The sequence below is a fragment of the Podarcis tiliguerta genome (assembly GCF_965153285.1).
Source record: "Podarcis tiliguerta genome assembly, chromosome: 4".
NCBI lineage: Eukaryota > Metazoa > Chordata > Lepidosauria > Squamata > Lacertidae > Podarcis > Podarcis tiliguerta.
In genome coordinates this window covers 32,382,882-32,404,088 of record NC_139537.1, presented here as the reverse complement: position 1 = coordinate 32,404,088, position 21,207 = coordinate 32,382,882, and the positions used below count along the sequence as shown (strand labels likewise).

At 47.5% G+C, this 21,207-nt stretch overlaps 1 protein-coding gene across 1 annotated transcript; it reads left to right on the top strand.

Annotated features, from left to right (window-relative positions):
• The first annotated feature begins 1,632 nt into the window (after positions 1-1,632).
• On the top strand, positions 1,633-19,962 carry CPOX (coproporphyrinogen oxidase). Its single transcript, XM_083438447.1, has 7 exons — positions 1,633-2,110; positions 4,989-5,132; positions 5,423-5,533; positions 6,504-6,645; positions 7,104-7,322; positions 9,597-9,701; positions 17,301-19,962. Exons 1-7 carry the CDS (start codon positions 1,648-1,650, stop codon positions 17,386-17,388), a joined length of 1,272 nt encoding a protein of 423 aa, XP_083294573.1. The 5' UTR covers positions 1,633-1,647; the 3' UTR covers positions 17,389-19,962.
• Positions 19,963-21,207: the final 1,245 nt, after the last annotated feature.

Sequence of the window (21,207 nt, the reverse complement as noted above, 5' to 3'; positions counted from 1 at the left end):
GTCCTTGTATTAGTTTACAAAGCCCTGAACAACTTCAGTCCAGCATACCTCAGGGACCACTTGAACCCTTATATGCCACCTCAGTCACTAAGATTAACTACAGGAGTTTCATTGGTTGTTCCCCGAGTTAGAGCTCATCCACACTTAGTTTTTGCACATTGCTTTCTAGGCACAGGTCTGCACTTACCCGATCTGTGTCTTTCCCCAGGAAAACCCACTCTTTAACACTGAATCAGAACTAATGGCAATTCAGGTTTCCCACAGAATTGTTTTCAAAATTATTTTTTCAGAACTGTATTTGCTGGGGGGGGGGGGGATTACTTGGACATGGAGCTTTAAACTGTGGACCTGTGCCTAGAAACAAGAAACAAAGGGAAGTCTGGTTGAGCTTTTAGTGCAGCTCAGCTCAGCAACAGCAACAAGAAACCAAGTCTTTAGTGTTGTTGGCCTAGTTCTATGAAATCCACTGCCAAGAGATTCATCAGGCGCCTTCTGTTTCAGTCTTTAAATGGACACACACCCCTCACAAAAGGACAGATTGCTAACCCTGCTATTGTCTGTCAACTTGAATAAATACTGTGCTTAGGCATATTTCATGAGCATAGGAATTGTTACCCAGACATCCAAACTAGGGTCCTAGGTTTTCCTGGGCAGGGGCTTGAGTAGCAGTTGAATACAAAAGGTCCCTAGATCAGAATGGATAAACTTTTTGTTCTGGTGGGCCACAGACATACCCTTTAGACAGGATTTGTGAAGGAAAAGACAACAGGGAGGCTTTTCCATTTTCCTTTGACCTTGCAGAGAAATCATTTGGTCAGTTTGGGACAGTTTGGGAATAAAAAATGGTTCCAGGTCCGTCTTCCTGTGCTGATCTATGTACGTGCTTGGTTGGTACACTTATGAACATTTAACATATATCTAAGACCTCAAAATTCCTATCACAAGGAAAGGAAGAGAGTCCAGTGAAGGTAACACCACAAAGCACCACCTCTTCTCCAAGACTGAGTTGGCCATTTATAATCAGTTCTGCCACCTACCGCAGTCAGTCCACCCACCAGGTGGGGCGACGAAGCACCTGCTTCAGGCAGCTAGTGCAAGACGCCCCACTGCCGAGGTGGCGCCAAGCTGATAAACACATATACCAGGACAAAGAATTCCTTCGTCTGCGTTTACTCCACGAGTGCTTAGGACTGAACCTCTTGATGCATCGTGATCCAACGCAATCACGTTAAGAGAAACAGGACCCAGGGTTGCGGGCGCGTTTTACTATTGTGATTTATTGAACTTCTATGCCGCGCTTCCTCCGACGATCACAGGGCGGCTTAGTTCAGTTTGCTCAGCGCCCGCGTTGACAGCCCAGGCCACCAACAACGCGCCCTACGTGCTGCCCTGCCTGCCGCGTTGCGCAAAGCAAGCCCTTCCCCGCTCCAACGCCCATTCCGGAGCTTGCTTGGGAGTTGTAGTCCGGCTGCCTCCCGGCGGCGACGCGACCCACGGAGCGCCGAACTACGTTTCCCAGGAGCCTTTGCTCGGGATTGTTTGCTTGCTTCCCCCGCCCCTTTCCCGAGGCGAGGGGGCGTGTGCGCCTCTTCCTTGTAGTCCGGGCCGTGAGAAGCAGTCGGTGGCCGAGCTCCACGCTTGCTCGCCATGTCGCTGCTGGTGCGCGGGGTTTGCGCCGCGGGCGCCCGGGGCATGTCGCTGCGCGCCGGGCCGCGCTGCTGCTGCAGGAGGAGCTTCTGGGCAAGCGGCTGCGGGGCGCCGCCGGGAGCTTCCCGCTGGGCTGAGAGACTCGGCTGGGGCGCGGCGGCGGCGGCGGTGCTGGCCGGGCTGGGGCTGGCCCGGCGGGCCGAGATGGAGCGGCGGCAGGGGCAGCTGGCCGGTGGCGGCGGCGGCAGCCGGGAGGCGGAGGGCGACGACGAGCTGGCGCTGCGCTGCCAGCGCTTCATGGCGCCGCCGGTGAGCGGGCTGGGCGAGCTGCGCGACCGCCGCGGGGCCATGCGGAGCCGCATGGAGCTGCTCATCATGGAGACGCAGAGCCAGGTGTGCAGCGCCCTGGCCCAGGTCGACCGCGGCGCCCAGTTCACCGTGGACCGCTGGGAGAGGAAGGAAGGTGACCCAAGTTCCGGAGGGGGGTGCCGAGCACGCGCACGGAAGTGCACGTCCTACACGTGCACTTCGGGCTCCCGGAATTATTGTTGTCATTGACTACTTTTTCCCCCCTGGCAAGGGCTCTCAAGGTGGCTTGAACCAAAAAAGCGTAGAACGTAATAACAATTTTAAAAAATTGATAGAATTTATATGATCTGTTAAAGCAAACGGATCGCTGAAATCGTAGAGTTGGAAGCATAGCTGTCAACTTTCAGATTTGAAAATAAGGGAGCCTCAAAAATAAGGGATCAGCAGCCTCACCTGTCCTGGGGACAGCATACGGGATATCTAACAATCCGGGATAGCAGCGGGAAGCAGTAGGAAACGGCGCGGGAATAAGGGAATTTCCCGCAAAAAAAGGGAAGGTTGACAGCTATGGTTGGAAGGGATCCCGAGGGTCATCCAGTTCAACCCCCTGCCATGCAGGGATCTCAGTGATCTAGGATAAAAGCATCACAGCAAAGCACCCTCTCCTTAAAGGCAGTCAGTTCTGACCACCTCTACACAGAAAATAAGCCTTGCTGAATTCAGTGGGGGTTTCTCCTTAAGTAAGCAGGGTTAGGTTTGCAGCCTCATTGATGCAGAATAGCCACCACTGTACTCAAGGGACTTGGTTCTGCTGTGAGTAAGGTCAACCACAAGGTTACTTCCCCATAAGTGTGTACAGGATTGCAAGCACTGCTTGAGCAACACCTTTCAAAACAAAGGCAGAATAGCTAGTTTGGATTTGACTCCCTTCTTCACCCAAAGAGCTGGTGACTTGGAATGTGATTGCAATAAACTAGTGCAAGGGTAAAGGATATGTAACCTGTGTTATCTGCACCTGAGTATGGGCCATGTGAATTTTAGGGGTGCCTGTATATATGTGTGTAACTGGGGATGCTGCCGCAATGTCACGTTTGGCTGTGTGTTTTGACACTGCTATAGTAAGTGTAAGCGGGAAGTTTGCAGAGTTTGCTTTTTGGCACCTTTCAGTGGATCTGTTGCAATTTTGGTGATTGAAGACAAACATACTCCTATCACTGTGTTTAACAGAATTTGAACCCATTCGTCATTATAGCTATCAAACCAGGACATAGTAGCTTATTTTGAAGCATAAGAGAGTGTGGTCTTTGTGTACATACAGTGAAAATGCCTAACATAAGGCAGTTGCAGATTGGAAGGGGTGGGAAGCTTAGAATATCTTATATTTGGCACTTTTTTAGTCCATCTTTTGTGTATGGGATCTGGACTGTATGTTCATACAATTCTCTTTATGAGAGGGACGTCCTTTAGGGAAGACAGGGAGACATCTGGGAAGTGTGTGCCTTAGATTGATAATTGGAGTTTTAAAAAATGTAATCTTAGAATTTTTAATATGTAATTAGTATGAGAGTACCTAACCTTTGAACAGTTTCTGTTTGTGACTTTGTGCCCAGGGCTTCAGGGGCTGTTAATAAATGCCTCTCAGTTTTCTCCTGTTAATCATATTTGCTTCTGGAGCCAATTGCCAGATCAGGAACAAAATGTTACCTAACAGAAGCAGAAGAGTTGTGAAAGTCAAAGTTGCACAGTTAATTGAACTAGACCATTTTTAGAAGCAAAATACCCTTAAATGATTTGTGTTTAAGGGGCAGTTGACTTCTGAAGATGAGCGTGACTGATTGCAAGGGAGGATTTTGTACTACTGAGGCCAGTCTGGCATGCAGGGCGCGTGGAGTGAAGCAGATAAGAAAGGAGGGTCCCACTGAGGTCCTATCGGCTCTTTACAAATATCAAAGAACACTGCATCTTTAAAACCAGAAAAAACTATCTTGTCTACTTTTTGTCCTAATGCACATCGTTTTTGAGAGGAAGCTTTATAAAAATATCACTTTAATATATATATTTTTTAAAAAATTAAGAAAAACTTAATTGGTTGATTTTCTTTCTCCTTAATAAGGTGGAAGGTATTTCTGAAGGTAGAGTTCTGCTTAGTAACAGATTGTAGTTTTGTTCATACATCACAATAAGCCAAGATTGCTGGCTTACATTGGGAACCAGCAGCATACTGGAAGCTACTGCCCAATTACTCCTGCTTCACTCTTCCTTCGTGCAAGCCAGGAAGCTGCAATCAAGCTTGACTTCCTGTGATGCCCAAACCCAGGTTTGTTACTTTTTAGCAAACCAGACTTAACCCATAGTTTGTTGTTGGCTTTTAAGTGCTGGTTTGTTAGGAGGCAGCGGACCAGGTTTCTCCTTTTTTAGGGCAGTATAGAAAGCCACCCTTCATGATGACTTCCTGGGTTGTTTCTCCTTGTGCCTGGGGCAGGGTGAAAAAGGAATAATCTGACTGGGTACACGCATGCTGCTTATTTCTGAAACCGTAATATGCTGGCCATCTTGCGTATTGTGACCTGCGAACATGGTCGGTGACTGTTCCTTACAAGCTTCAGGTCATTAGTAGCTATCTCTCCACGAAGTGGTAATGCATCCTAACTTGATTGAAGCTTAATTGAAATAATACTTCTGTGAATTTTTATTGCCTCGAGATAAGTACTGAAAGTCTTGTCATTGCACAGTTTATCCTGCTGCTCAAATTATTGAGGGGCATGGATGAAAGGAAGACTTTAACATCAATTTAACTCAACATCCTTTTGACTGCCACCAGTTTTAGCAAAATCATCAACAAAGTGTAAAAGTGTCAAGTCCCACCAGGCCCCTCCTCTGTAGTTTGAGTGCTGCCTTTTCCTGTTCTGAAGAGCCAGGCTACCAAATTGCCTAGGTTTGGATAACTAGATGAACAGGTGTCTTTACAAATGGTGTACACTGATTTCAAACTGATTGGTAGTGAAATGAAATCCTGCTTCTTGTCTTAACAGGTGGGGGAGGCATCAGTTGCGTACTGCAGAATGGAGAAGTCTTTGAGAAGGCCGGAGTTAATGTATCTGTTGTTTTTGGACACCTTTCTGAAGAAGCAGCTCAACAAATGAGAAGCAGAGGGAAAACCCTGAAGGGCAAAAGTGGTAAGGCATGTTGCTCTGGAAATCTGGATCTGCCCAAGGCCAGGCTCTGAATGGGAGCAAAGCAAAGCAGGATACAGGCTGCATACAGGGCAAGCTGAGGCAGGGCTCAGGCAGGCTGCAAGGCTCAGGCTCTGCTCTAGGTGCATAAGAGCTCCAGTTGTGGGTCCGTGCACATTGCTTCTGGGATGCACGATGCAGAGTTGGAAGCACGGTTAGAAAAAATTGTTTTGTTTTCAGAGCTGGATGGTGTTTTCATTGCTGACACAGACTTCCTTTATTTTGCTTTATAGGAAAACTGCCTTTTTGTGCTATGGGAGTCAGCTCCGTTATTCATCCAAAGAACCCTCACGTTCCCACCATACACTTCAACTACAGATACTTTGAAATTGAGGAGGCCGATGGTAAGAACAGTAATGAACCAGGAGTGTCTGAATTATATGTGAGTGAAAAAATAATAGAGCCCACCTTTAGAATTCTTATGCTGCAGTAAGAGATTGAGAATTGCCCTCCTTAACCTCTGCTTGCCTAAACAAGATGATCTGTGGCATGTATAACAGATCTCTACAGCCATGACCTATTAGAGAAGTCAGCAGGAGGGAGAAAAGAAGATTGAGAAGATGTAGGTAGCAAATTTATCTCCCTTATTCCCAGTGGGATGACTATCTCAAAGAGCATGAATTTTACCCATTAACCTAGGCAGTGTGGAATCTGCTTGTCTTAACATCCTAAAAATATCTGAGCATTTTTCTTTACAATGGTCTCTTCAGTTTTCCACAACTATTTTAGGAAGCATTTCAGATGCTTTAATCCCTGGTTTTGCAGGATGTATTCTGTGACCAAGGGACAGTAGTGTCAACCTGCCTTTTATATATGAACTTGGTTTTTATTACTTTTTAAAATAATTTCATCCATAAGCCTGGGAGAGTGCAGAAGTTAAAATAAGTGCCTTATATGTAATCAGTTTTCTCAACTACCCTTCAAAATTTTCCTCAAATGTATTGGCAAGTATAATGCAGGCAGTTGCCTTAAGTTTATATTTGAGTGTGTGTATTACAGATGAGTCAGTAAGTAAATGCATGTAATTATTCATATATTACAAGAGTAAGTGTAAAAAAGTGATGAGTTAGAGACTTCCACTTGCAGAACATTCCTGTCTGCTGCAGCCTCCTGTATACCCTCAAAATCAGCTCTAAGGGGTTGCAGGGCCCTCAGAGCAGATTTTGTGGGTATGGCGGTGAGGGGAGGAAGGGGAACACCCATTGAATAAGTGGATTTCAGTTCGTGGAGCGTTGGAAACAGCTCAAATGTATTTAATAACTTTCTTGTGGGTAAAATAATGATGTAGTTGTTGGGGGGGTTTTTTGCCCTTAGGTACAACACAGTGGTGGTTTGGTGGTGGAACAGACCTCACTCCAACTTACTTGGACAAAGATGACGCCGTTCATTTCCACAAAACTCTGAAGGAAGCCTGTGATCGGCATAATCCAGAGCTGTACCCCAAGTTTAAGAAATGGTATGTAGAAAGCCCTAATCAAATTTTACTTGAGGAAGGAAGAGATTATCATAAAACATCCTGGAGCTTTTTGCCCTATAGTTTTAAAGATGTCTTCTATCTGCTAATAATAATAATAATAATAATAATAATAATAATAATAATAATAATTTATTTATTCCCCAGCCACTCTGGGCGGCTCCCAACAGAATATTAAATACACAATTAAACATCAGACATTAAAAACTTTTCTAAACAGGGCTGCTCAGCCAATGTCTGTACTGTTGATGTCATTAAGAACTGAATGGGACCAGAGAGAGTCGACTCTCTACTCTTCCCTCCCTCCTCTCACCCTACTTTTCTGCTAAAGGTGGAGGTTATGCAGCTGTGCCCCCCCACAAGGCTGTATATAGTGATGTATTTCTAAATCTGCCGATATAACCAATTTTTTTTTGTGTGCCTAACATTCATGGTTGTAGGTGTGATGATTATTTTTATATCAAGCACCGAGGAGAACGACGAGGGATTGGGGGCATATTTTTTGATGACCTGGACTCGCCTTCAAAAGAAGAAGTCTTTCAGTTTGTGCAGAGTTGTGCCAAAGCCATTGTGCCTTGCTATGTTCCCATTGTGAAGAAGCACTGCCATGACACGTTCTCACCAGAGGAAAAATTGTGGCAGCAGATCCGCAGAGGGAGGTGAGCTTTTAGAAGGCTTCAAACCATGGGGAAGGGGTGCTGTTTTGCTTGTCAGTTGATCAGCAAGATGGCTAATATAAAACCTTTTTTGCCCCTTTTTCATAAAATGTCAGTTTAATACATTTGAGGTAACCAGGAACCTTCTTCGTGTCTTTGTCCTAAGTCAGTGGAATTCTAATTTCTTCATCATCCGAAGCTCTACCAGGCTTCTATTTATTTTTTTTATAATAATACTTATTAGTGGTTTTATAGTTACAGAAGAAAAAAGAAAAAATATGAGAGAGAAAAAACAATAAAAAAATTAACAAACAGTACATCAAAAATAGAAAGAAAAAACAATACAACAAGACAACAAGAAAAAACAAAAACATTTAAAAACACATCCAATTTCCATATCTTTATCTTTCATTTACTTGTTTCCTCGACTTCCTCATACCTCCTTTTTTTGTATTCTAGTTCAACTTAGCTAATTCAGCAAATCCTTTCCCTCTTTCTCAATTTTTTGTTCTATAATTTATCTTAACACAATCTAACTTTAAATTTTCCACTTTAACCCATTACAGGCTAACTGCCAGCCTGTTGAGTTGTGCCCAGAACTTAATTCAAAGACACTGAATTTGTTTCCCTGTTGGCAAGATAAATATATCCCCACCAAATGAACTATATCAGCATACTTGTATCCACAAACTAATGACAGTTTCTAAACAATCTTGTTGCAGCATTTGAAATTTGAAGTGCTGACTGTGTCTGATTATCTTTCGATTCTAAAGACAGCCTTGGAGCATGGTTCTGGTTTTGTGAGATCAGGGCGTTGCTTGAAGGGAAAAAACACAGGGGCTGCTTCGTGTCTTCTGATAAACCATGTAGAGGCTGGGATTAGGGTAGCTGAGTTCTGTTTTTCCTTGCGCTAAGATAAGCAGCGACAAGCTAGCCATTGTAACCCCTCTTTCCCCCATTCGTTGTGGCTGGTCTTTAAGATAGAAAGTTCTGTGCTGTGCACATTTTGAAATTGCAGTCAACGTGACTCTGGCTGTATCTTATAACAGAGCTTTCCAAACTGTGTGTCGTGACACATTAGTGTGTCGGTTGCAGTGTGTAGGTGTGTCATGCAAACGCTCCCCACACTCCTGCCGGCGCTAGAAAGGGGTTAGTTTAACCTCCGGTTTGCTAGTAAAACTCAGTTATTGTGTTGTGAAATGATGCATGTCTAAAAAGTGTGCCACCAACACAGACGCTTCAGGTTACAGACTCCGCTAACCCAGAAATAGTACCTCGGGTTAAGAACTTTGCTTCAGGATGAGAACAGAAATCATGCTCTGGCGGCGTGGCGGCAGCAGGAGACCCCATTAGCTAAAGTGATGCTTCAGGTTAAGAACAGTTTCAGGTTAAGAATTGACCTGCGGAACGAATTAAGTTCTTAACCCGAGGTACCACTGTATTTTTGTTTGGCTTTCAACCTCTCTCTCCTTTAATTTGAGACACACCAAAAACTTGCTGCTTCCAACTTTTAAAATGTTACTAGCATTCATTTTCTGTCCTGCTTCAAAGACAATGACTTATACTCTAAGGTAGCAACTAGAGAAGGTGGCAGGAGACCTGTGACCTGTTGAGATTGTGGCCCTGGGAGGGGATTAGCATATGGGATAAGGATGCTGCTGTAGACCTGAGAAGGCTTCTGTGGTTGGTTCATGTGTTGGAATGGCAAAATTATGCCTAGGACTGAAATGTAATTTTCAGTCTACTGTGACTGGACTTGAAGGTGGATGTTCATTTGACAGTCCATTCAGACAGCTTATTTGGAAGCCCGTCTTCCTCTTTCTTGCAAAAATAAAAGTTTTTCTGTGTTTCCTATTTTGTTCAGGGAGACAATACTGAGCATTGATTGTTGCACAAATGCTGAAGTAGGTCTCACGCTGATGCTCTTTTGTTTCTGAGCCAAGCAATTGAGCAGTTCTTTTACTAGCAGTGTTGCTAACCTATGTGCACGGCTGGATTTATTCCAAGTTTCTCTGCAAGCATCGACTTTCAGAATTCAGCTTAAGATCCTTGGGCTCTGAGTTCCTTCTTTTTTTTTTTTTTAGCTTCTAATGAAGTTTGACCTGAAAATATGTGGAAAGTGCTTAGTAAAATCATGAAGGCTAGGGCTTCTATGCAGGATATCCCTGGCCAGGTACTGGAGTAGAATTTCCTGCAGAACTTCTTTCCTTTACTTGTAAAGCCAGAATTAGTAACACAGTTTAAGGAAACAGGCAAAAGTCTCTCTTTCTCCCACAGGTACGTGGAATTCAATCTTGTTTATGACAGAGGTACTAAGTTTGGACTTGCAACACCAGGATCTAGGATTGAAAGCATTCTTATGTCTTTGCCACTCACTGCCAGGTAAGAGCATAATCTCAAGTTCTAAACAGAACTTTTCAGGTATTGCTTGATAACAAGTTTTGTTGCTTTTTAATTGCAAACAAGATTTCATTGCAGTGAGTTTAAAGAGAAGTGCCTGGTCCAGCTCCAAATGTGTGCTAGCTAGCTTTATGCAATAAGTAGCAGTAACTAGCTTTCTCAGAATCCATATTTCCGTGTGCACTAAGCCACTAGGTGAAGAATGTCCTTGCCACTGTGAGAAGAACACTTCCCTCTGGAGAGACCCGAGAGAGGAGGGGATAGATAGATATTTGCTGCTTCTGGGTGCTTAGTGAATGGGCAACTGTGAGGGAGTGCCATCAGCTGGGTCTTTTTCCATGTTGTGAACCTGAACTCAGTAGCTCCTCAGGTTTTTAATTTTGGGGGGCCTGGCTGGGGATATTGCTACCAATAAGAAACAACTTGCCTTTCCATTGGAAAGTATCCAGCTACTGTTTTTGTTCTGCTCCTCTGGATTTGATGCTTAAATGAAAAACACGCCGAGTGTCTGGCCAGTACAAGAAACTCTGCTTCCTCTTGACTACCTGAGGATCTGATGAGTGTTCACCTGGGTTTGTGGCCAACAGCCCCCCCCCCAAGTCCCTCCATCTGCATATTTTCCTGTTTTGGAGAGAGATGCTGCTACCAACTACATTGGGGGGGGGTTGTTTGGATGCTTATCTAGTATGAAGAAGAGATGAAGGCTATTCAAAAGTCCTGCTGTCAGGGGTTCAGGAGCAGAGTCACAGGAGAGGGAAGAAACGGAGAGCGAGGGGGAGGAGTCGGAAGGAAATGTCAGCGGCGACAGTAGTCCGAGGTCTCTGAGTCTCTCCAGTGACTCGGAGGATTCACAGAAAGGGGCCCCCATGGTCAGGGCAAGGGGGACACCTCGGGAAGAAGGGGCCAGAGGGGACTCAGAGAGTAACAGCTGGAAATCCGGACCAGCTTCCCCCCCAGAGTGCAGTAGGGGGGAGGAGTCCAAGGCATCGGGATCAGGGAGCGCGCAGGCAGAGGGAGAGCGTGAAGCAGGAGTGGCCACACCCTCGTCAGGGAGCGAGGAAACGGTCATCAGGAAAGTTAAACGCGCGCGCGCGCCAAGTTCAAATGTACAGGAGGGCGGCAAGGTGGGCAGCCCGGGTAGGGAGCCAGGTCCTAAAGCCCGCCGAAGAGAGGGGGAGGAGTCAGAGGGGTCCAGCTCTGCGTCAGAAGAGTCCAGGAGGGAAGAGACCCCGGGGGGTAGTAAGACCCAGAGGAAGAGAGAGAGAAGGAGGAGGTGGAGTAAGATTAGAGTTTTAAGCTGGTGCACAGGGGGCGGAGATCCAGATAGAGCTTCGCCGGTCTAAAGCTCAGACGTAGAGCTGGGACGCTGAGATTTGTAAATGGAGACTATTCTTCAATAAAGACTTTGATACTGTACTACCGGCTAGCGTTGGTCCTTGGTGAGCTGGGACCCGGAGCCAGCTCTGACAGTAAGCTCTATCTCAGTTCTTAAAGTTTTGGCACCAAGAACCTCGCCACGTGAGTTGACGCAGCGAGGGCAGAGGAGGGGTGCTTCAAGAGCTCACAGAACTCAGGCAAGATGACGACGGAAGAGCAGATATCCGCCCTGCAAGAAGCTGTGACACGACTCAGCACGGAGGTAATTGCATCCAGAAAAAGAGAGGAGGAAATGAGTAGCGCCTACCGGGATCTCCAAGTAAGATTGGACGTGATTTCCAAACAGGGGCCACCTGGATCCAAAGCAGAGGGCATTGGATTGGGAAAGAGGGGAGGCAGCCTTGTATCCCATTTTGACGGGAGTTTACAGCAGTACCCCAACTTTAGAGCAGACCTGTTGTTTGCGCTGGATCTGCTTGACAAAGACTTTAGAGATGAAAGAGAGAAAGTGGGGTTTATCCTATCCCATTTGCATGGTGAAGCCAAAACGTGGCTGAGAAATTTATGGAGGGACAATGATCCGGCGCTCCAAGACGCGAAGGCTTTCATTAAAGCTATGGACTCGTGTTTTTTATCAAAGATAGACGTTGATATTGCCAGGAGAGACATACATGGACTTAAGCAAGGCAAAGCCAGCGTGCGTCAGTACCATACGCGTTTCTTCGCACTGGTTCATGCACTGGGATGGGACAAAGCTTCTGCGCCAGTGAGAGATCTCTTTTGGGAGGGCTTGAATACAGAAGTAAAAGCCGAGATTGGAAGGGGGGAGAGGCCAAGGAGCACCCAGGAAGTGGTCCAGAGGGCTCTGGAGATCGGGGTGCATCTGGAGGAACGTCCTTGCAACAGAGAAGAAGGACGTTGGGGAAGGGCACCAGCCAGAGCACCTCCCTTCTATCCCAAAGAAGCAGCGCGTGCGCAGTCCACGCCCTCGCAGGGAGGGGGAGAGGAACCGATGGAGCTCGGAGGTGCCAGGGCTCAGTCAGCTACCAGAGCCCTGACGCCGGGAGCAGTCAAGACGAAGCCTCCTAGAGGGAACAGGAAGTGCTACATCTGCGACAGTGCTCAACACATGGCGAAAGAGTGTCCCCAGAGGCTCCACAAGCACACTGCAGCATCAGCAACAGTGACAGAAGCAACGCAGCAGGGAAACGACAGAGTCTGGCTGGAGGAAGAGGTACTGGGGTCCAGCCAGACAAATCAATGAAACAATCCCCAGGGATTTTGCAGCCCACAGACCCCCTCCCACCCAAACCAGTGGTGCAGCTTACAGCGTCTCTCCAACTGCCCAACGGAAGCACTCTGGAAGTGCCGATCACCATTGACTCCGGCAGCAACGCCGACTTTATAGGACTGGATTTTATTCAGCAGCACAATATACCACTGCTGCCAGCCACACTGCCCCTGAAGGTTGTCACAGTGGATGGCAGGGACTTGCTAGGGGGGCAAGTGGTGCAACAAACGCAACCAATGGTGATGCGGATTGGAAATCACCAAGAGGTCATCAGCTTCAACGTCACCAAACTGTCAGGCACGCCGGTAGTCTTGGGCATGAGTTGGCTGCACAGGCACAGTCCAGCATTGGCGTGGTACCAACGCCAATTGACCTTCGGTTCCTCCTATTGCGCGGAACATTGCATTCTTCGTAGCCAAGAAGAAGGAGGGGAAGACACGCAGCTACAATTGAGCACGCTGCAAGCAGTGCCACGCAAGTACGCAGCGTTTTTGGAGGTTTTCTGCGAGAAGGAAGCAGACAAGCTGCCTCCCCACAGGCCCTATGACTGCCAGATTGACCTCCTGCCAGGGGCGACGCTGCCAGCCGGGAAACTGTATTCCATGTCTGAAGACGAGCTGCAGGAGCTCAAGGAGTTCATAGACCTCAACTTAAAGCGCGGTTTCATCCGGGAGTCGAAAGCAGCGGGGGGCAGTCCTGTATTCTTTGTGAAGAAAAAGGACACGCCCCAAAAAAGACTTGTAGTGGATTTCAGGCTCTTAAATTCAAAGACCAAGCCCACAGCCTTTCCAATGCCCAAAATAGATGACCTGCTTGCAACGGTGAGGAAAGGACGCGTTTTTACAAAGTTGGATCTGAGAGGGGCGTACAACCTGATCCGCATACGGGAGGGGGACGAGTGGAAGACTGCCATGTTCACGCCCCTGGGCACATATGAATATAGAGTTATGCCCTTCGGTTTACAAAATGGCGCCCACTGTTTTCAAGCGTTCATGCATCACGTCCTGGCGGGTCTTCTCTACAAGAAATGCGTCTGCTTCTTGGACGACATCCTGATATTCTCAGAATCTGAGGAGACCCACGAGGGGGACGTCAAGGAGGTTCTGCAGCGACTGCAGGAGCATCGGCTGTACGCAAAGCTGGAGAAGTGCCAGTTCGACAGGAAGGAGGTGGATTTCCTGGGCTACAAGCTGTCGGACAAGGGGCTCGCCATGGACAGCGCCAAGGTTCGCGCGGTGTTGGATTGGAAGAGCCCGCGCAATCGGAAGGAGGTCCAGCGGTTTGTGGGGTTCGCCAACTTTTACCGCAAATTCATCAAGGGGTTCGCGATGCAGACAGCGGCCATTACCGACACGCTCAGCTCCAAGAAGAAGAAGTTCATCTGGACGGAGCAAGCGGAGCAGTCCTTCCAGAACCTCAAGCGTCTCTTCTCGTCCGAAGGGCAGCTACTGCATGTGAATCCCAGCAAACCGCTGAGGGTTGAGACGGACGCCTCAGACAGAGCCGTGGGCGCCGTACTGTTGCAGGAGGACCCGCATGGGGACTGGAGACCGTGTGCCTTCTACTCTAGGAAGCTCAGCAAGTCAGAGCAGAACTACACCATCTGGGACAGGGAGTTGCTGGCCATTCATGCAGCATTCAAGGCGTGGCGGCACTTCCTCATCGGGGCCAAACACACTGTGCAGGTTCGCACGGATCATAAGAACTTGGAGTACTGGCGCACGGCAAGGTTCCTGAACCAGCGGCACATCAGATGGGCGGAGTTCTTTGCGGATTTCGACTTCAGGATAGAATACATCCCAGGCGACAACAACATCATGGCAGATGCACTGTCCAGAAAGCCGCAATACCTCGAAGAAGCGGCGCCAGCAGCGGCCAAGCACATTTTCGCCCAGAAAGCGTGGGCGTGCGCTTCCGCAACCGTGGACCTGGAAGCGGTCCGTCGAGCACTGCAGGAGGACTCCTTCGCTCTAGCCAAGATGGAGGAGGTGCGCAAGGGCACGGTGAAAAACGACGAGTTCCAAATACGGGACGGATTGCTCATCCGCAGAGGAGCACTCTATGTACCGGGAGATGAGCTCCGCGCGAAAGTACTGCAGCAGTTGCACGACGCGCCAACCGCCGGGCACTTCGGCAAGGAGAAGACGGCGGAACTCGTTGCCAGAGATTTCTGGTGGCCCAAGATGAGGGGGGAAGTCGCGGAGTACGTCTCGAGGTGCGACACTTGCCAAAGGGCCAAGTCAGTGCACAAACCTCCGGCAGGACTGCTCGAACCGCTGCAGACCCCGAGCGAACCGTGGGAGAGGGTGGCACTGGACTTTGTCACGGATTTACCCAGCTCGAGGGGTAAAACGGCAGTGCTAGTGGTGGTGGACATGTTCACTAAAATGGCCCACTTCATTCCGTGCGCGAAGGTGGCCACGGCAGAACAGACCGCCAAACTGTTCATAGACCACGTCTTCAGGGTGCACGGACTGCCACGGTCTATCTTGTCCGACAGGGGGCGCCAGTTCATTTCGAGCTTCTGGCAGAAGCTGATGGGTTTCCTGAACGTCAAGATCAACCTAGCGTCGGCGAGACACCCGCAGACCAACGGACAAGCGGAGCGCGTCAACGCCATCATGCAGCAGTACCTGAGATGCTATGCAAATCAACAGCCGACGACATGGGTGGACTACCTGCCACTCGCTGAGTTCGCTTACAACAACACGAAGCACGTGTCCACAGGGGTGACGCCGTTCTTCGCCAACAACGGGAGGCATCCCAGAACCTTCCCGGGATTAGAGAAACTGGGGGAGGGGGAGCCACAGGCAGCGGAAGTCTTGGCGGCGGAATTGCAGGAAGTCCACGATCAGCTTAGGAGGCAATTAGAGCTTGCAAAGCACGCATACAAACTGCAGGCTGACAAGCACAGGAGGGTTGGTGAAGACATACAGGTGGGAGACTGGGTGTGGTTAGCGGCCCACGCAGTGCCGACCAGATCTTTAGCTAAGAAGAAACTCGGACATAAGCAACTAGGACCTTACCGAGTTGAAGCACAGATCAATCCGGTGGCCTTCCGGTTGACACTTCCGGAAGGATCCAGAATGCACCCAGTATTCCATAGGTCGGTGCTCACGCCCTACAAAGCACCTCACCGATTTCAGGCGCAGGGCACGGCACCAGACCCGTATAGGGAGGCCCCCCCAAGGAGGGAGTCGCCAAGAAGAGAACCCATCAACCAGGTCACAGAGATTTTGAACTCGAGATGGGGGGAGGAGGGAGTAGAATATTTTCTCGCAAGGGAAGGTACCCCGGCCAGCGCCAACAGTTGGGTGCCGGACTATGCCCTGGACGAGCCTCTCCTCAAAGAGGAGTTTCATGCCTTGTTCCCACACAGGCCCATGCCAGCCGAGTATTTCGACGACTGGCTTTTCACACCCACGCTTTCTACCAGCACGTTCCAGGGATTCACATCGGACGAAGAACCAGCATTAGAAACACGTTCACCGGAGGGCTCGCCCTCGGGGTTTGCCTCAGACCGCTCGTTTTGGTGGGACAATCGAGGAGAGGAGAGGTGGCTGAGGGGCCCTTGGCAGGGAACGGACCCAGAGGGGAACGAGGGTGAGAGGGACATGAACGTGATGGGGGAGGACGTTGGGTTCGAGCATGGAGGCACGGAGATGGAAGCAGAGGAGATCGAGGTCGGCGAAGACATGGAGGACGAGCCGGATTTCTCTAACTGGATGCACGCCACGGGGGACGAACTGTATCCACCATTCACCCCCACAACGACGGAGCACCCAGCACCCCCGCCGGAGGAAGGGGAGGGGGGAAGGGGGGGCTTCGAGGGGGGGATGGATGTCAGGGGTTCAGGAGCAGAGTCACAGGAGAGGGAAGAAACGGAGAGCGAGGGGGAGGAGTCGGAAGGAAATGTCAGCGGCAACAGTAGTCCGAGGTCTCTGAGTCTCTCCAGTGACTCGGAGGATTCACAGAAAGGGGCCCCCATGGTCAGGGCAAGGGGGACACCTCGGGAAGAAGGGGCCAGAGGGGACTCAGAGAGTAACAGCTGGAAATCCGGACCAGCTTCCCCCCCAGAGTGCAGTAGGGGGGAGGAGTCCAAGGCATCGGGATCAGGGAGCGCGCAGGCAGAGGGAGAGCGTGAAGCAGGAGTGGCCACACCCTCGTCAGGGAGCGAGGAAACGGTCATCAGGAAAGTTAAACGCGCGCGCGCGCCAAGTTCAAATGTACAGGAGGGCGGCAAGGTGGGCAGCCCGGGTAGGGAGCCAGGTCCTAAAGCCCGCCGAAGAGAGGGGGAGGAGTCAGAGGGGTCCAGCTCTGCGTCAGAAGAGTCCAGGAGGGAAGAGACCCCGGGGGGTAGTAAGACCCAGAGGAAGAGAGAGAGAAGGAGGAGGTGGAGTAAGATTAGAGTTTTAAGCTGGTGCACAGGGGGCGGAGATCCAGATAGAGCTTCGCCGGTCTAAAGCTCAGACGTAGAGCTGGGACGCTGAGATTTGTAAATGGAGACTATTCTTCAATAAAGACTTTGATACTGTACTACCGGCTAGCGTTGGTCCTTGGTGAGCTGGGACCCGGAGCCAGCTCTGACACCTGCTTTACATACAGGTAGACCTTTTCTCAGGGAGTTCTTAACTGCTTTACTTACGTGTCTTCCTGGCTATTCTAGAGGGTCCCCCAACTCTTGGGAGCTGAATTGGGGGGGGGGGGCTGGAGTGCCACAAGCTGCAGGGAGAGGGGAAAATTGGTGGACACCCCCCTCCCCTCCTCCCTAGTGAATCAAAATCACATAGACATTTATTGGGTCTCACTCTTGAGATATCAAAAGAAGTATGAAACTGTGCTGTCTAGAGAGCATGCATCCTGCTCTCCAGGTGAAAGTAATTGTATGTTTGTAATTTTAACATTGTCTGCAGGTGGGAATACATGCATTCTCCTCCAGAGAATTCCAGGGAAGCTGAAATCCTAGAGGTTTTGCGCCATCCAAAAGACTGGGTGCCCTGACAAGCTGCGTCGGCTGCACTCAGCCAGCCATGAAGAAAGGACACAAACTCCTGCCCGCTTGCTCATCAAGCTGCCATTGTGTGGCAGTTAGTTTTTTATCTCCTTATTCTCTTATCATGTGCCTTAGAAATAGTGTTTCAATTTTGTTATGTGTAAATATCCATTTTAAAAGCCACAAGCTGCTCCCTTAGCAGTTTCTTGGTGGGAGGATCACTTGACCATTTGTACCGGTATGATACACTGCTGAAAATGCAACAGGCTTGGTGCAGAGGCAGCCCAACAAGGTGAAATGCGCTCAAAATGTGGTCGGCACACACTGCCCTAAAACTCTGCACTGGCTCCTAAGGTTTAGACCCAAAGCTGTTTTTCCAGGAACCTCCCTTGATTTACCCTCCTGATTGGCATGATTCTTTTATAGGCCATCTTAGCCCATTTCAGCAGTTAAGAGTTGCTTTCTCTTTAAATCCACTTTGTGTCCTATGGGTTCATGTATTTTAAAGCTCGTCCTTTTGATCTGCAATAATTTCTCAAATGAGTAATATGATGGGGAATGTTTTGCAATTAGAACAATGTAAAAGAAATTTGGACAGTGGTTTCCTGTCACTAGATCACCAGTTCAGGTTCCTGTAATATGCGTTCACAAACAGTACTGCATAAATTACCTTATATATAGTGCAGTGCATTTTGTTTGGGAAAGGGCCGTAGCTCACTAGTGAAGTGGATCCTTTGCATCCAGAAGTTCAATTCCTGGTTTCTCCTGTAGGGAAGAGGGAATCCTTTTGTGTGTGAAACTCTGGAGACTAGCCTCTGTCAGTCATTGTCATACAATACTGAGTTAGATCGACCAAGGGTCTGATATTGTATTGGGCAGCTTCCGATGTTCCTACATATTTGAACATGTGCAAGTTTTTTGAACATTTCCCCAGCAGATGCACAGAGTAAGTAACATTTCTCACTTGCTGGATGAATTTTTTTCAGTCTTTGCCCTCAAGAAGCCTTAACCTAGTCCAAGGGAGGCGTTTCTACAGGCCCAGAAGCATGGCTAAGAGCATCCGAATAGGGTTGGGCAGTGACAGCTTGGACCAATTTTAGAAGTTGTACACTCTTTGTATTTCCCCCATTTGTAAATAAAATGAAAAAGCTGCATGGAATAGAATGCATACCTTTCGATTTTCAGTTCTGTCTCGTATTAACATTTGCAAGTGATTCATTCCAAACCTAAAAGTTAGCCTAGCGACACTTGGAAAATGACCGTGAACATGTAGACCGTAGAAAGCTTATTTTTATACCCCTTCTCTGCCCAAAAGACCCCCAAAGCCTCAATTAATTCAAATTGATCCTGTCTGGGTTGGCAGAATGTACTGTAGGGATCTGGTGTTAAAAGAACGTCAGCTCAGAATGTCTTAAAAAGAGCAAAACATACTTCTGTCACATCAGATTTATGAAGAAAGGATTCTCCCATCTCAGGTTTACTGCACCTGCACCTTGTCATGAAAGGCTTTTCTTAAACATCAAGGCTTAGATTTTACATGTGGAAATGGCCCTATGCCTATGGTATGATGATGTTTTTCTACTTGTATTGTAGCGAAGGTCACAATGCGTTTTTAATAACTGAGCCGGAGTGTGCTTCCTTAAAATTTTAAGTGGTTTGTTTGTTTTTGGCAACGCCTTCAGTTATCTCCCTTACTAGAAACCTAGCAGCAGGGGTGTAACATTCATGATCTGTTAGCCATGCTGGCTAGGGCTGATGAGAGTTGGTGTCCAACAACATACAGAAGGCCACAAATAAATTCCCCTCTGGATTTAAAATTTTCAGTAGTATATTCTGCACTACACTATGCACTAGTATATTATACCATGCACACACTTGGGAGTAAACCCGCTAGAACTCATTAGGGCACTTCTGAGTAAACATACATGGGATATTTGCCTTGAGCTTTATGGGTTTCAGAAAATGGATCAGCTCTTTTGTGCAAAAGTTAGTTTTGTGTTTCTGTGTGAATGTGTGTCTTCAATTGTTCCTCAGTTTTTCACCCAGTGCAGAAAATGGAGGAATCTGCGGCAACAGAGAAGCTGGAAGAGTCAGAGAAATTCCAAAGGCTGCCATGTTTTGTAGATTTGACCGAATCCTTGATGATATTCTGCCTCCAACAACATTTGAAGGTTCCCAGTATCATGTGCTCAGCGTGTTGCTTAATAAGTGCTCCAATGCAGTAGCAATGCTATGATTGTTTACATTGCTACCTTTTGAATCTTGAATCAGAAAAAAATGCACTAGTGTTCGTTGGCTGTAACTATTTGAAAATATTGCTCAAGTTTTGCACAACAGCGTTTCCAATTTCTTCCAAGATTTCTCCCCACCCCAATCATTTAAAACCCCTGGTTAAAAGGGGGAATTTTCCCCCTTGAATTTTTCCATGTCTTCCATTCTCCCTCCTGCACAGCCTTCAAATCTACAAAACCTAATAACTTATTTAGTGCTCTTACAAAATGCTGTTGACTTTAATGTTCTGTTTGCCAGCAGAACTTCACATCCTTTACTGTGAAACTGAATAAAGCGGCTGAGGCTACAAACCTGTGTGCTGGTCATTTTTCTTTCAGGCTTTAGGGAGCTATGTTTTCTGGTAATCATCACGGGTGATGAAAAGTCATGAGTAGGTAGTTAGTAATTTAAGTGGTTTATTCTATAGAAAATACAAAGGCAATGTGAACATGGGACCATTCCCAGGATTGGTTTCCTCATCGGTGGTCTTGCATGCACATTGATGTGATGGTTCTTGGGCCCCTGATGTGGTTCGTGCCAGCCTGGTGGGTTCCTCCCTGGGCTTGTGAGCAGGTAATTAATCCCACCCCTCATCCTGATCCAACCAGCTCCTCTAGGACATCTCAGAACTCAAGACACTTACGAATCACCCAGATAACTTCATTTGCTCATGCATCCTTCATGGGACACCTTTTCTATATAACTTCGTTGTTTATATAAATTTGTGTATATATCATTTTTTATATTTTTTGAAAGTTATCAATCAGGCTGCCCACTATTGTACCTCATATTCAAAAGCAAAACTTAAATTTCACTCTTCTAACAGTTCAGTTTTTGTGGCATTTTGAACCAGACCAGTGTTTTGAAAACACACTGCTTTAAGTTTTGACTCTTGCTTCTGGCACATGGATGACCCTAAGCAGTATTCAAAATTATGCATTTAATATATTTATATCCTGCCTTTCTCCCAAGTTGGGATTTGACTACCTTCTCAAACAGCAGCGGTAACTTCAATAGGCATTTATTGCTGAAGGCGCAGACACACCAAAACAAATAGTGCTTTTATTTGCCATAAGATCTCTGCTCTGTGAGGGTGGGTGCAGACGTACCCACTCATCCAAAATGCATCTTAAGTGGTGGTTCTATATTAACTTTTAGGTTCTGTGAAAGTTGGAAAACACACTGCTGTACACAGCTATAGGTCATCTGATAACAACTTTTAAGAAAGCAAGCTGAGTGTGTTTTGCAGCATTTTGGAGTATGCTCCCTAGGGGGAATTCTGCTTTTCTTCATATCCGTTGCTTTCAATGAATGATGTAAAAAAAAAATGTGCTCAATGGCCTTAAATGTTATGCCCTACATTAAGTTGTTAATATTTAAGATTCTTTTTTTGGCTTCCCTGATTTTGTTTTACTCAGTTTCCTGAGTGTCACCAAAAAGATTCTACTTACAGAAAGCCCCCAGCAAAGATGCCTTCTATTTTAAGATACCTGTTAAATTTTCTATATAAACTAGACTAGGTCCATTGAAAAGTGTTTTTAAATAAGAAAAAGCAA

Bases quoted from the DNA above. Each gene is read 5' to 3' on its own strand.
- CPOX (XM_083438447.1), top strand. From the start codon at position 1,648: ATGTCGCTGCTGGTGCGCGGGGTTTGCGCCGCGGGCGCCCGGGGCATG. The intron at 2,111-4,988 runs GTGACCCAAGTT...TTGTCTTAACAG, and splicing joins CCGCTGGGAGAGGAAGGAAG to GTGGGGGAGGCATCAGTTGC. The intron at 5,133-5,422 runs GTAAGGCATGTT...TTTGCTTTATAG, and splicing joins AACCCTGAAGGGCAAAAGTG to GAAAACTGCCTTTTTGTGCT.